General features: G+C 55.2%; 2 protein-coding genes across 4 annotated transcripts in view; both read left to right on the top strand.

The window, feature by feature from the left end:
• Positions 1-675: 675 nt before the first annotated feature.
• CDHR4 (cadherin related family member 4) lies at positions 676-9,037 on the top strand. Its single transcript, XM_045807135.2, has 20 exons — positions 676-714; positions 1,713-1,767; positions 2,109-2,293; positions 2,419-2,581; positions 2,657-2,748; positions 3,272-3,382; positions 4,018-4,121; positions 4,295-4,431; positions 4,723-4,906; positions 5,001-5,154; positions 5,408-5,501; positions 5,815-6,018; positions 6,099-6,238; positions 6,468-6,618; positions 6,706-6,926; positions 7,158-7,300; positions 7,835-7,891; positions 7,993-8,080; positions 8,300-8,330; positions 8,843-9,037. Exons 1-20 carry the CDS (start codon positions 676-678, stop codon positions 8,896-8,898), a joined length of 2,409 nt encoding a protein of 802 aa, XP_045663091.2. The 3' UTR covers positions 8,899-9,037.
• Positions 9,038-10,888: 1,851 nt separating this feature from the next.
• IP6K1 (inositol hexakisphosphate kinase 1) overlaps positions 10,889-13,098 on the top strand; it is a 62,280-nt gene continuing 60,070 nt past the window's right edge. For 2 of the 3 annotated variants that reach the window (XM_087867046.1, XM_087867045.1), the window contains exon 1: positions 10,889-11,092. The gene's annotated coding sequence lies outside the window, so the exon portion shown is untranslated. The remainder of the gene's footprint in view (positions 11,093-13,098) is intronic. The other variant, XM_045807156.2, reaches the window with a different exon arrangement.

The raw sequence follows: 13,098 nt of genomic DNA on the forward strand, positions 1-13,098 counted from the left end.
CCTCCCACCCCATGCTCTCTCTCTCAAAAAAAGAAAACAAAAAGAGGGGTATTCTAGGCAGAAGCATCAGCCAGTTAAAGGCCCTGAGAAGAGAGGAGTTGCACAGGGCTTAACATAAAGAAGGCCCGGGTGTCTAGACGGTGGTAGTTGGGGGAAGGAGGTCAGCAAAACCAGCCTCCTAGCAGCCCTAGAAAGAAGTATAGGGTTTTGTTCATGGTGTGATGGGGAGCACTGGGCTTTTGAGCAGGGAATGACCTGGGCTGGCTCCTGTTTAGGTAATCCCAGCTGCTTTAGGAGAACCACTCTGTAATCAGAGTGAAGGCTCCTGCCCTCATCCACCAAGGGCTGGGAGGGCCTGGGCCTGGGTAGGGCCAGGGCAAAGGGGGGGGTGACTTTGGGGTATGTTTTGGAGCTAAGATCAAGCCTTGCTGATGCATGAATATGAGTAGAGAAAGAGGAGCATCCAGCATGACTCCTAGATATCTGGCCTGAACAATTGGTTGGATGGAATTGCCGTGACTTGATCCAGGAAAGAGACTGGAGAAGAACGGGTTTGGGGAGGAAAACCAAATGATTATTTGTGGACATGCGACCAACGCAGAGTCAGCCCCTGGGTGTGTGACTCTGGAATCTGGGAGAGAGATCAGCACTGGATCTGGAAGGCAAAACGAGTGGATGGTATTTAAGGCCATGGGCTTGGATGTGTTGGGGGAGGTGAGTGTAGACAGAGGAGGGCAGCAGTCAGGATTGAACCCTGGAAGAGTCCTCTTGGTGGCGGTAGGGAAGCAGGACCAGCAAAGGGGCTAAGCAGGAGCAGCCAGGGAGGTGGGAGGAAACTGAGAGAGTGCGGCCCGTAGGAGCCAAGGGGGCAAGTGTCAAATACTGCTGAGGAGGTAAGATTGGACAATGAACTGAATTTAGCAGTATGCAGGTCTCTAGGACTCTGACAAGGGCAGTTTCACAAAGAGAGGGACACGTTTGATGATAGTGGGCAGAAGAGAGAGAGATGAACTAGAAAGAACAAGTATGGACAACTTTTTATAAAAATTGACTTATAACATAAATACAACAAATGGACAACTCTCAAAAGTACAGCTCAATGAATGTTAAAATCCATAGACACTTGTACACTTGCATCCAGACCAAGATACAGACTATCCCCAGCTACTCCGGGAGGATACTTTGTGCCCCCTCCCATTGATATCCCCAAAGATAACCACTATTTTGATTTACATCACCAAGGATTCTTTTTCTATTGGAATGTAGGCAACTTTTAAGAGGTTTTGTTGATGGCCGGGCTTAGATTTGTGGGCAGATAACATTCTAATGGGGAGAGGGGGTGAGCTCGGTGGGGCAGCAAGTCCCTAACCCAGTTTTTCTGAGTGCTGTGCTTGTCTCTCCAAAGACTGCATGACCAAGACTGACTTCCCTGAGCCTCAGTTTCCCTACCTGAAGCTTGATCCTTTCCCCCTCACATTTCCTTTGGGTTTTAGTAATGAACGGGAGAATTCACTGGAAGCAGTAAAACTTGGGGTAGTCCAGGCCTCTTAATGCCTGTCTGGCGTCTAGAGCTCAAGTCACCAGGGGTGGGCGGGGCTAGGATCCGGGAGGCCCGCCTGCCCAGCTGTGTTTAAGCAACTGACCTGGCAACAGGGTGGGCCTGACCAACACGTCTGGTCTTCCGGAGTTGCCTCTGCTGTCTGTATCTTCAGGTCACCATGGCCGTGCTCAGGCCCCCCGCGCTTCTGCTTGCTCTGGTTGTCTCTGGTGAGGAGCCGGTGGGTGGGGGACCTCCAGTTCTCATGCCCCGACACACTCCACGGTGGAGTGGAATTGTGGCTCTTCTCAGATAAGCTACCATGCAGGGCAGGGGCTGTGGGAGAGCCAGGGAAGGGCAAAGATCTAACTCCCTGACCCTCACTCCTTATCGCGGCTGCTTCTTCCTCAACCAAGTCCTCACTCCCACTCTGTTCAAAGAGCTGAGCCATGGTTGGATGTGGGGGACAAGGAAGAGTTTTGGCAGTTTGGCCCCAAGATGCAACCGGGCCCTGAGGCCGAAGGGCTTGTGTGGGGGGGGGCCTCCAGCCCGAATTGTCTCTTCCTCACAGAACTCCACTGCCTGCCCTGGTTCATAAATATCTCGGAGAGCCAGGGACCTGGCAGCGTCCTTCAGTCCTTCTCCTTCAACTGCACTTCTCACAAGCCCACTCTGGAGCTGGTCCGTGTGAAGCCATCCACCACCTTCTTCAACCTACCCAGCCTGAGCAGGAGGCAGCAGGTCTACGTGGGCACGGTAGGGTCATGGGCACAGATGGGAACCATGGGGGGACAAGGGCAGGCCCTCAATTCACCAGGCCAGAGGTTGTGTAGGGGGACGGAGCACCTAGAGTCCCCCATGGCACTGTCCATCTGCCGCAGGTGACCTTAAGCAGCTCGGCCCGGCTGGACGCCCTAGCAGTGAACCACTATGAACTGCAGCTGCGGCTCACATGTGGTAAACACGTGACGGAGGGACCACTCTATGTGGATGTGCACCGGGACCCTGACTATAGCCCGTGTGCTGGCCGATTTGCCAGCCCAGGTGAGGCCAGGGGCAGCAGACGGGGGCGGGCAGGCATGGGCTGAACAGAGCCTCCCTGACTTCCCCTCTGGCTAGCTGGGGAAATCATTCAGGTTCGGGAAACAGTCACACCTGGGGCCCAGCTGTACACTCTGCTGCTCCCAGGCCTGGAACCCCAGCGTGCCCAGGTGAGCCCAGCACACGGGCAGTGGAGGGGACAGGATGGGGGAGGCGCATGGGGAAACCAAGCCTGGCCCCTCCTTGGCCCCGCTCCTCTCTGGCCAAACACAGACTGCAGAGGGACCCTTTGCGTGATGCATGTTCTTGGAGAGAGCCACTGAGGGCTGCTCACCCCCAATGACCATGGCTGTTCCTACAAGGACATCTCAGGGGCTTGTGTTCTTTCAGGTTCTCCTTTGTGTTCTGAATGCTTCATGAAAATTCTGTATTATTTTGTAATCCAAAAAAAGAAATGTTGTTAAAAAAATACAAAATAATTTATTTAAAAGCAGAAAAGAAAAAAAAAATAAAAGCAGAAAAGATTGAGGACCAGGGCCAGGGTTCAGGGTGGAATTCGGGGAGCCACCCTGGGGCAGGGAATGGGAGAATTCGGGGTGGGCAGGTACCAGCTGGGGTGTTGGGGGATTTTGACAGGGATGTTTGGGGCACTGGGGGCTAGGGCTGGGGCCTCCAGCATCTCTGTCCTGTCAGATAAGCATCAACAGTACCCAGGACCCTCCATACTTCCCTGGACCTTTCTCCATCAATGGGCAAGGTTGGCTGTTAGCACCATCCCAGGGCCTCAAAGGCCAGGCTAAAAAGGTGAGCTTGACTTGGGACCTGGGGATACGTATGGATGGGGCATGCAATGGACAGAGCCACCACTTCCGGGAGGTTTGTCTGTTCTTGCCCTCCTAGATTTTGCTGCCCTGCTCAGACGTAGCCCACATCCGTACCTGTTGCCACATGCTGGCTGTTCTCCTACGTTGGCCTGGTTCTGTGCTGGGTTCTGGAGTTCCGTAAAGAAAAGGGATCCCTGGCTCTGGGAGCTCCCAGTGACTTTAATAGAACTGAGAGTGTTCAGAGCAGTCACACAGGAAGAGAAAGTTCTGGATAAAGTGGCTAGTACAGTCTGGAGGACGTTAGAGAAGTTTCTCCTTTAAAACTTCCATGTCTTAATGATTGGCTCTTAGCAACTCTAAGATGATGTCACATTGTGAATGACTCAGATATCACACTTTTTTGAGCTGTTTGCATCCTAAAAGAAGAATTTATGGCCCCAAAGAATGGGACTCAAAGGAGTACCTGTCAGCAGAGTGACGGGTCACGGGGTGGCGTGAGGGTTGGGGCTCCTTGTCCACGGAGGGCCTGAGGCAGGGGGTGCCTATTTGGGGGAAGACTAGGCACAGACCTACAGTAGACACACTCATCCGCTTCCTGCTCTGTGTGCACCGCAGGTCTTCCAGCTTCAGATCTTGGTGACCTTTGGCCAAAATCGAAGCTGCCATAGGATGCTGAAGGTGAAAGTTTTACCTGCTCCCTCCAGTCAGATCTCCTTCCTGTAAGGCTCCCCTACCCTGGGTACAGTGGGAATTAGGAGTAAGGTTAAGGTGTGGGGCTGCTGGGGTGTCCCCCTCTAGCTCCTGTAATGAGGGAACTCCTGGGGGAGGACCTGTGGAGAGGGCCAGGGGTGGCATGAGGGGGCATGAGCTAGTGCCCCCAATTTCGGTCCAGGGGGCAGGCCCCGAATATCACCGTCCCGGAGGACCTGGCCCCTGGCAGTAAGGTGGTTCAGGTTCGAGCCCGGGGGTTCAACGTGCGCTACGAAATCGTCTCCCCAGTGCCCTGCCCGCTGTTCTCCATCGGACGTGGTGAGGGGAACTGGGGTGGGGGGTGCGAAATGCCTCTGCGGCTGGTCCAGAGTGACCCGCGCTACCTCCTCGCCCTCCTGAGAAACGAGGCTGGAGCCGAGGCAGACGGGGGCGAGGTGGCATTTGGAGGCCCGGCTAGAATTAGAGGCGAGCCTCGAGCCTCGGAGGAGGAGGAGACGGGGGGGCCAGGCTCAGCGCCCTCCAGCTGCGGGGGATACGGTGGGAGGATGAGGACCGGATGGAGCTGGGGGCGGGGCTAAACTCAGCATCCCCCACCCCTACCCCGCCCAGAAGACGGCGTGATCCGCACCACCGCGCCCCTGGAGTTGGCGCAGGCCCGGGGCGCGGCGGTCACTAGGCTGCAGGTGAAGGCCTATGAGCGGCTCATGCCGTGGGCCGGCGTTGACCTCGATCTCACGGTGAGCGTGCGTTCGGTCAACCGCTGGCCCCCGCGCTGCCTCCCAGCGATGCTGGTGTGAGTACAGGAATCTTCCCTAAGCTATTGGGGCGATGGCGGTGGCTCGTGGGCCTGTTTGACTCGTGCGCTGCCGCCCGCGCTCTGCTCCCAGGACTGAAATCCCCGAGACCACGCCGGTGGGCACGGTGCTGAACACCTTCACCTGCGCTGATCCGGACTCTCCCGGCTCCGCCCTCGACTACGAGCTGCGGTTTCACAGCCCCCCTGGCCCAGCTAGCCTCTGCCTTCGAGACAGGGCCTTGGAGGTACCCAGTCCCTGCCTCCAGACCCATGTGCGGGGTGCTCGGGACAGGATGGTGGAGGGTTGGGGGGCAAGGGTCCGTGGGAGCTGAGACCACGGCGGTGAAGGAGATGGTGGTGAAGTCAATCTGCTTTGTAGTCCAGAAAACAGAGGCTCGGGGTTGACTATGTGTGGATGCCCTGACCTGCTGCAGCCCAGTGTGGCTCTAGGCTCTCCCAGGGCTTGGCTCGGCCTCACTCTGTGGCCCCTCTGGCCAGGTGAACGCCACACTGGACTGTGACACTCCTGGGGTCTGCTTTCAACATGCAGCGTCCATCCTGGTGCTCGATGGTGGTCAGCCCCTCATGACCAGTGAGTGACCATACCCAGGCCTGGACATTCAGGACAGGGCTGTTCTGTACCCCTCTCCCTATCCTCCCACCTCTGCTCCCACAGAAACCAATAGGGCGGGGTTGACTCCATGTCAGACTCCTAGGGTGGGGCATTCTCTCTCCTTGACACCTACTACCCCCCCCCACCACCAATAAGGAAAGGCTATTGCTCTTCCTTCCTCTAGACCCACTCCCTCCTTAGACCCCCAGGGCAGGGCCGTGGCTCCCTCCTTAGACCCCAGGGAAGGGCTGGGCGCTGCAGGCCAGCTCCTTGACTGCCAAATGGCCTCCAGCTGAGGTGCCAGTATTGGTGATGGTGACACCCGTCAATGAGTTCTCCCCAGCCTGTGTCCCGCACACATTCCGGATCCGGGAGGATGCAGGGCCCTACACCCTGCTGGGCTCTGTGGTGGGCACGGACAAGGATTACCCGCACAACAGCATTGAGTACTACGTCTCCAGCGGGCCCACCGCCTTCTCTGTGGACCGTCTCAGCGGTATTCCCACCCCAGGGCTGGGATGGAGGGGTGGAACCAGAGTTGACTCTGAAGGCTGAGGCTGTGGGCCCCTCATCTAGGGGAGGTGCACCTCCTGGGATCTTTGGACTATGAGTTGCAGACATTGTACAAGCTCACTGTCCTACTGACTGACCATGGCCAAGACCAGGACCCCACCCACCGCCGCTCTGGCTCCTGCACCATTACCATTGAGGTTGAGGTAATTGAGCCCCAAGTCCTTGGAAAAAATTGGAAAGTGTTCATCTTCCTCTGGCATTCTACTTTTCTACCCTGGGCTTAAGTTTCCTACATCAGTTGGCTGGAGGGAAGTGGTGTCTCATTACGGAAACCCTTGGAAACTGTTTCCTGACACCGAGGCTCTGGCTGTGGTTGGGGGAGACTGAGGGGCTGGCTTGGGGATTTGGGGTGACCTGGCTACCTTCCTGCAGGATGTGAACGACTATGCCCCCGAGTGTCAGCCCCCATTTCAGGAACTCACTGTCTACGCTCCCCTGGGCCGTAGTGTGGAGGTGACCAAGGTGTCATGCTGGGTGCCTCAGGAGCCACAGCGTCTGGCCTTCTCCTACAGCATCGTGGGAGGTGAGGGCCGTGGGGGCCACCAGGATGTTGGGGAAGGAGCAGGCCGAGGCCAGCAGTGGTTCCCTTCCTCTGCCACTCTGCTTTCAGGGAATAGTCAGAGCCGATTCAGCCTGCGAGGACCCATCCTGGTGCACGACAACATCATGTTGGGGCCCCCCTGGCCAGAGCAGCCCCGTACTTATGAGCTGTTGATCCGGGTGGCTGATGCAGGTCCCTCCATCCCCCACCTCAGCACCACAGCCACTGTCATTGTGCATCTCGTTCCCTGGAGCACCAGCACAGTGGCCACCCGCACCCACAGAGCCACAGTGAGGGGGGCCTTGGGACCTTGGGAGGTGGGGAGAGAGGATCTTGAAGGGCGGGCAGACCCAGTTTTCCAGACGGACCGATGGGGGAAGACACTCCAGAGGGAGCCATTGAGTGTTAAGAGCTTAGCAATTCAGAAGAGCAATTCTGGGGTGTGGGGTGGCCCAACTCTTGGAGGGGTTTGAAGGCTGCATGATCAGGGCATTTTGGCAGGGCTGTGGCCCCCATTTCAGGTGCCTTCAATGATGACACCCCTGCTTGTGACAGACATGGAGGCTTTCTGGCAGCCGGAACCCTGGTTTGTGGTGGTGCTGACTGTGACCAGTGCGCTCTTTCTCTTGGCTCTGGGCTGGCTCTTCGGCAGACTCTTCCAGGGGTAGGATTCCTATCCCTCTGCTCTCTGCCTCGCCCCAGCCCACTAATGGACCCCATCTGAGATAGGTGGTTTCACCAAGATTTGATGACAGCGCCCAAGCTGATGTGCAGACAAACTGCTAGTAATGGGGGCTGCTCTCCAGAGATTGTCAGGTTAGAGGCAGAGAGGCCCTGGGAGGAAGTTGTCTCCCTTTATTGGCAGAGCCTGGTTTTGGGCTGGGGTGGGTGTGGATGAGGCCAGTGCTTGGGACTCAGAGTTTGTCATGCATTGGGCATTTATCCCTATTTCTGACCCGAACCTTCCACTTCAAACCCGATCTGCCCCTAAGAGTGAGTTTTTTGTTTTGTTTTGTTTTATTTTGTTTTGTTTTTTGTGGGCACAGGCCTGAATCCAGGGGAAGGTGGGGCTAACGCTGTGGGCATTGCATACAGACATCGGCTATCGCCAGTATCGAGGGGCAGGTAAATGGTGCCTGTTCCCAGAGCCAGCAGGTCTGCTGCCCTCACTGATCTGTCCCTCCTCCTGGCATTTTAGGTTGGTCCAGATACTACAGACACCAAGCAAACCAGCCCAGGCTCTGCTACTAAACAGGTCAGCCTCCTTTGCACACCTCTATACCTGAGGGTCCGTTTCTTAAACTCAGCCTGGGACCAAGAGCCTTATCCTGTATTCCTGCTCTTACTTTGCCCTAGTATCCGGGGACCTGAGGAGTCCATTGAGGGGTTCATGGAGGCACCGAGGATGGAGATGCCCCAGACACCCAGCAGTGTCATGAGCCTGGTATGCTAACCTACCAGCTTGTACAGTGGGCACTGAGGCTGCTTTAGATACTCCCCTGTCAAGCCCGCCTCCTGTGGCTGGCTATCCCTGCCGTAGAGCCCATGCCAGCCCCATCAGGGTGGAGGAGGCAGGTGGACTCCGGACCCCTTTGGGAGCAGACCTCCAGCTGCTCCCTGGGGGCAGGGCTTGACTCATTGCCCCTCTCATTCTTCCCGTCAGCGGCACTTTGATGGCAGAGCGCAGGACTCCCGTGAGTCCCCCTCTTCCCAAACCACTCTCCACCTGGGTCCACTTTCTCTCCTTAACCCACCTCAGCAACTCCTTTTACCACCAGGCATCCACTATCCACTTTTTCCCTGAATGGGGTCTGTTCTCACCCCTATTCACCTTTCAGCCAATGTTTCTCAAACACCTGTTGGACCAGAAGGTGACTCAGACCTGGTCTGGTTTTTGCCTATGGCAGAAAGGGTGGTGAGGGGAGAGGCCCTCAGATATTCCATTGTCATCAGTGATTTATGGCAGAGTAATCAGGCACTGGGCTTAGGGGGGCTGGTGGCCAGTTTGCGGGAATCAAGGATGCTTCCTGTGCATTTGAGCCAGACCTCACAGGATTGCCGAGAAAAGAGGGTGGGGAAGGGTTGGATCAAGCAGAAGGAGGGTCTCACCAAGGGTTCTGGAATGTCTTCCCCTACCGTTAAGGGAAGGAGGCTGTTCTGCTGAGGTCGGCATTGCCCTCTTTCCCTCCTATTCACCTGAGCTCAGGTACAGGCAGAGATTACCTGTTCAACACGCTCACAGGAGCCCGGCGCTGGCTCTGAGGCCGAGAAGCTGCTTCACTATGTATGGAATTTCTTCTTCGCATGATCACGGGCTGAGTCTTCAAGTTGATTCAATAATAAACAAAATTACAAATGGAAGAGTCCCAGCCTTGAAACCCACCTGTGGGAGAAGCTCCAAGGTCTGTGCTTCCGAGTTGGAGAGTGCCTTGCCTTCTGGGAACCCTCTAGGGAGTAGTAAGATTATTTTTCTTTTGAGAAGGCATTGTATGATGCTCTGACTGACTGTGATTAATGCAGAGGTAAGAGGCTGTTGTCCTCATTAGTGACATAGGAGGCCTCCAATCAGCCTGTCCCTTCAGAGACCACCTGCTTTAGTGGATGGCGAGGGCAGAGGAGCTTCCTTTTCCCACTGAACAGAGGATATTGTCGCTGCTTGAAGGCCCTCACCAACCTCCAGTGCGGTTTGCAGACTGTGTGGAGGTTTTCTTGGGAAGGATCTGAACTTTTGCACTGAGGTGAGAGTTGGTGCAAACTTGAGAACCCTGTGGCAAGGATGGCCACGGAGGGATTGATGATAGCCCCCTTCTGACGGAATATTCCAATTTATTCGTGACTTGTTTCTTCTGGTTTCTTGGCCCTCAGCCCTCCCAAAGCTGAGCCGGGTTGAGCTGTTGCACACAGCTGGGTGGCCTGCAGTAACCCGCAGGCGCGCAGGTACTGTTGGACGCAGTGCTAGCTCTCTCCCCTTGCCCGGCCTGGAATCAGGTCTCAGGTGACTGCCAGCTCTCCAAGAGGACCTGCTCTCTGGGTAGAGGCTACCTTTACTGAGATTTCCCTAAGTTCTTTCAATCTTCTTCCCTCTGCCAAGTCTGTGGACCTGAACCCTCTCAGGGCAATGGAGGACCTCCCTTCCTAAGCCAGTTATGGTGTCCCAGTTCAGGGAAGAAGCTGAGTGCCTTCTGTAGGAAACACTCGCTTCAAAAACTGAGGGTGTTATAGGTGGCCCTAGGGACAGCAACCTGGTAGCAGGCTGTTACTGGAAGTGGTTACAGGCAGACTTTCCTGAGTGCTCACCCTGGTGTAAGGGCTCCCTTGTTATCCTCGTTTTATAGATGGGGCAACTAAGGCTCAAAAGTCACATAACTAGCTAGTTCTGGCCCTTGATGTGGTTCCAGGCTGTGTGATTGCATTTGAGCTCCTAACCCTGAAACCAAGGCCAGGGTTAGGTGCTCTGTATGGGGAACAAGGGATAACCGTTTTCCTAGGACTCACAGTCAGCCTCTGAGATAGAGCATGACAGTCCAGGGCAAAAGCAGTGTCAACGTACTCAAGACAAGATGCTCTAGGGCAGGAAGAGGAGTTTCTGTTGTGTGCCAGGGCTTGTGCTGGGCACTGAACTCAAGGCAGAGGATAAACGTGGGCAGTGGGCCAGGGAATGCTTGGAGTTAGCACACATGGCTGCACCTCGCCACTGATGAGAGGCAAAGCTGGGGAAGCCGTTGGTAAGGGGGTATTATGCTTTGAAATCAGTAGGAGGAGGTAGGAGATCAGGTGCCTCCATTTCCAGAGGCGGCGTGACCTTGGCCAGGCCTCCCCCTCTGCGCCTCAGTTTCCTCACCAGTGAACCTAGACAACAAGCCCGCCCTTTCAGGGTGGGTGACAAAAAAAAAAAAAAATTGTATAGCACACAGCAGGCATTCCCTACGTGTGTGCGCGTCTGTGAGAAGACGCTGTCGGCTCCGCAAAAAGGCTGCACACGCGAAAAGGCCAAGGGCGGTATAGCCTCAGAGCCGCCAGCAAAAGCTCTGCCGCCAGCAACTCTGCGAACGGCGCGCATGCGCCAGCCCTCTCCGTCACAGTCACGTCCTGAGGCGTTCGGCAAGGGCCGTGAGAGGCAGGCTCTGACTGACAGGCCAGCTGTCCTGTCAGCGAGAAGTACTCCCTTAAACGTCGGACGAAGAGGCTGTTGATTGGAGATATCCTCAGCTGGGGCGGGTTCTTCGCCGTCCTGGTTACTATGACGCCCGGCCCCCGCCCCCTCGGCTGGCCGCCATCTTGTTGTTGATCCGTACCCAGTGGGCAGCGCCGGGAGCTGGACCGAGCGGCCGGTGTGGGGCCGCTGCTGCGGGGCTCATCCACCTGCGCTGCCTGCCGGGGGCGGGCTGAAACCTGGAGGCCCGGGGGGCCCAGCTCCCGTGGGGAGCCGTGGGCGCCTGCTGCCCGGGCCGGGCCGGTGAGTGACAGGAGCCGGGCCGAAAGACCGGCCTGACGCCGGCGGGGCGGGCGGCGGCGGGCGCGGGGTTGGAGCGGGCGCGCGCGGGGCCGGGGCATCCGCCAAGCATCGCTCACACATCGCTCGAGCGTCCTGACCCGCCGCCCGTGGAGCCTCCCAGATGCCAGCGCCGAGGCCGGTGGACGGCCGTGGGGAGAGGTCTGAGTCCTGTGCCCAAAGGCCGGCCGGCGGGGTAGCGGGAAATTATCTCCTCTGACCCGCGCCACTGAAACGTGTCCATTGCCAGCCTGATGCTCTCGGGAGTCTTCTGTTGCTCCCGAGTGAGAAATACACACCTACCTCTTTCTTAGATGTGGTTCCTGCGAGTGTTTTTCACTTAGTTGAAAACTAAGACTGAACGAAACAGGCTAAAGCCCCCACGAACCCAGGCAGGCCAGTGTCACGGCCCTGTGATTCTGGCAGGGCTAAGGCTCTGCCCAGCGCCTGCCTCCTGTGCTCCTCGGAGCTCAGTGTTTGCTTCTTCCTGAAGAGCCTGCTTAAATGTCCATGATGCCCGAGTTTTATTTTGGAACATAATTTCTTTGGTTTCTGACCATTTTTTGGACTTGTGGTAAGGTCGTCTTTTTACTCTAGAAGAAAGTGAATATTATGGTGATGACTTGGTTTTATCTCCTAAAGAGGTAGATATTCTGCCAGTGTCATCAGGAGACAAAGGAAATGTAGGACTGTGTTAGAATCAGAAAAAGAAATGAGACTTATTTTTGTCGTTGTGGATACTATGGAACTGTCAAATTAACTTTTAGGGACTAAATGTGTCTTGCCCAATGAAAACAGACCATCAGGCCCCCTTCCTGGGTTGGGAGGGTTAGAGACCGTGGACAAGGTGTACAAGTCTAGGAAGAGTTCTGAATGCTCCAGAACACGTTGCTCTTTCCCTGTGGTCCCTTGACTCTTCTGCACAGACTCCTTGTGTGTGGTCATACAAAAGGCCTGAGTGAGCTGACTTAAGTCAAACAATACTTTGTGCACTTGTGTCAGGATCCTGTCATCTCTGAATGTTTAATTTTGAAAGAAACCAGCTCCTTGATCAGGAGATGCTTTTGGAGAAGATGCTGAAACCAGAGGAGACTGACGGCCTGTTGCTGTGGTCTTACTTGTGAGAACACAAAGACTCTTCCTTGTATTTCTGTAATTCACCTGCAAATGTCAGCACTTTTAACTATTACGAGCAACAGACACACTTGGAGAGACTGGAGACCCCACACTGAAGTCAGAAACTGCTGCAGGCTTAAGGGATGAGATCTGATGTCCTAACCTGGCATTCAAGGTGCTGCTGCCCAGCTGGCCCCAGTGCATCTCTCCAGGGCTTATCCTAATCCCCATTAACCATATGATTTGCTAGACATTCTATACACAATATTTCCCTACCACAGTTCTCTTGCCAGCCGAGTGCAGTGGCTTTTGCTCCTCTTTGGGATACTAGTTCTTCATCTCTACTTCTCCTTTCTCCAGAATCCAGCTCAGGTCCTCTTTATGAAACAGTCCCCAGACATTCCAGTCCCTGGGGGTACTCCGACCTGCAATAGCATTATTGCCCTTATACAAAAAACAAAATAGTCTTTGCTCTTTTAAGAATATATTTTTTTGTTTCTTCTGCTAAGACCTAACCCTTATCCTATAGAGATTGTATTTTTATGTCTTGCACCTGCATGTAGTAGATGAGAACTAGATGTTTGCAAGAGTGTTAAATTTGTCTGAGTTGAAAACACCTTCTGTATTTAAACAGGGAAATGAACAGAATAAACACATAGAAATGGGGATTTGGTGGCCATGAATTTTCACCTCCTACCCTGCCTGAAGTGCTTGCACCTCCAGCATCTTAGGGAGGCCCATCCTCGGTGCTGCAGGACAGAGGCAGAACTTGCTCAAAGTGCAGAACCAAAGCCTGAAAACAGAAAGTAATTCTGCATTTCGGAAGGGGCTGTGTGGTCCATCCCCTTCCTGGC

Source organism: Ursus americanus, chromosome 14 (assembly GCF_024610735.1).
Source record: "Ursus americanus isolate L20-20 chromosome 14, mUrsAme1.1.p, whole genome shotgun sequence".
NCBI lineage: Eukaryota > Metazoa > Chordata > Mammalia > Carnivora > Ursidae > Ursus > Ursus americanus.

What these genes read in the sequence shown, in the direction of transcription:
- CDHR4 (XM_045807135.2), top strand. Translation starts at nt 676, where the DNA reads ATGGTATTTAAGGCCATGGGCTTGGATGTGTTGGGGGAG. An exon ending in GCTGTTCTCCATCGGACGTG is followed by an intron (nt 4,432 to 4,722) that starts GTGAGGGGAACT and finishes TACCCCGCCCAG; the next exon opens with AAGACGGCGTGATCCGCACC. An exon ending in TTCGAGACAGGGCCTTGGAG is followed by an intron (nt 5,155 to 5,407) that starts GTACCCAGTCCC and finishes CCCTCTGGCCAG; the next exon opens with GTGAACGCCACACTGGACTG.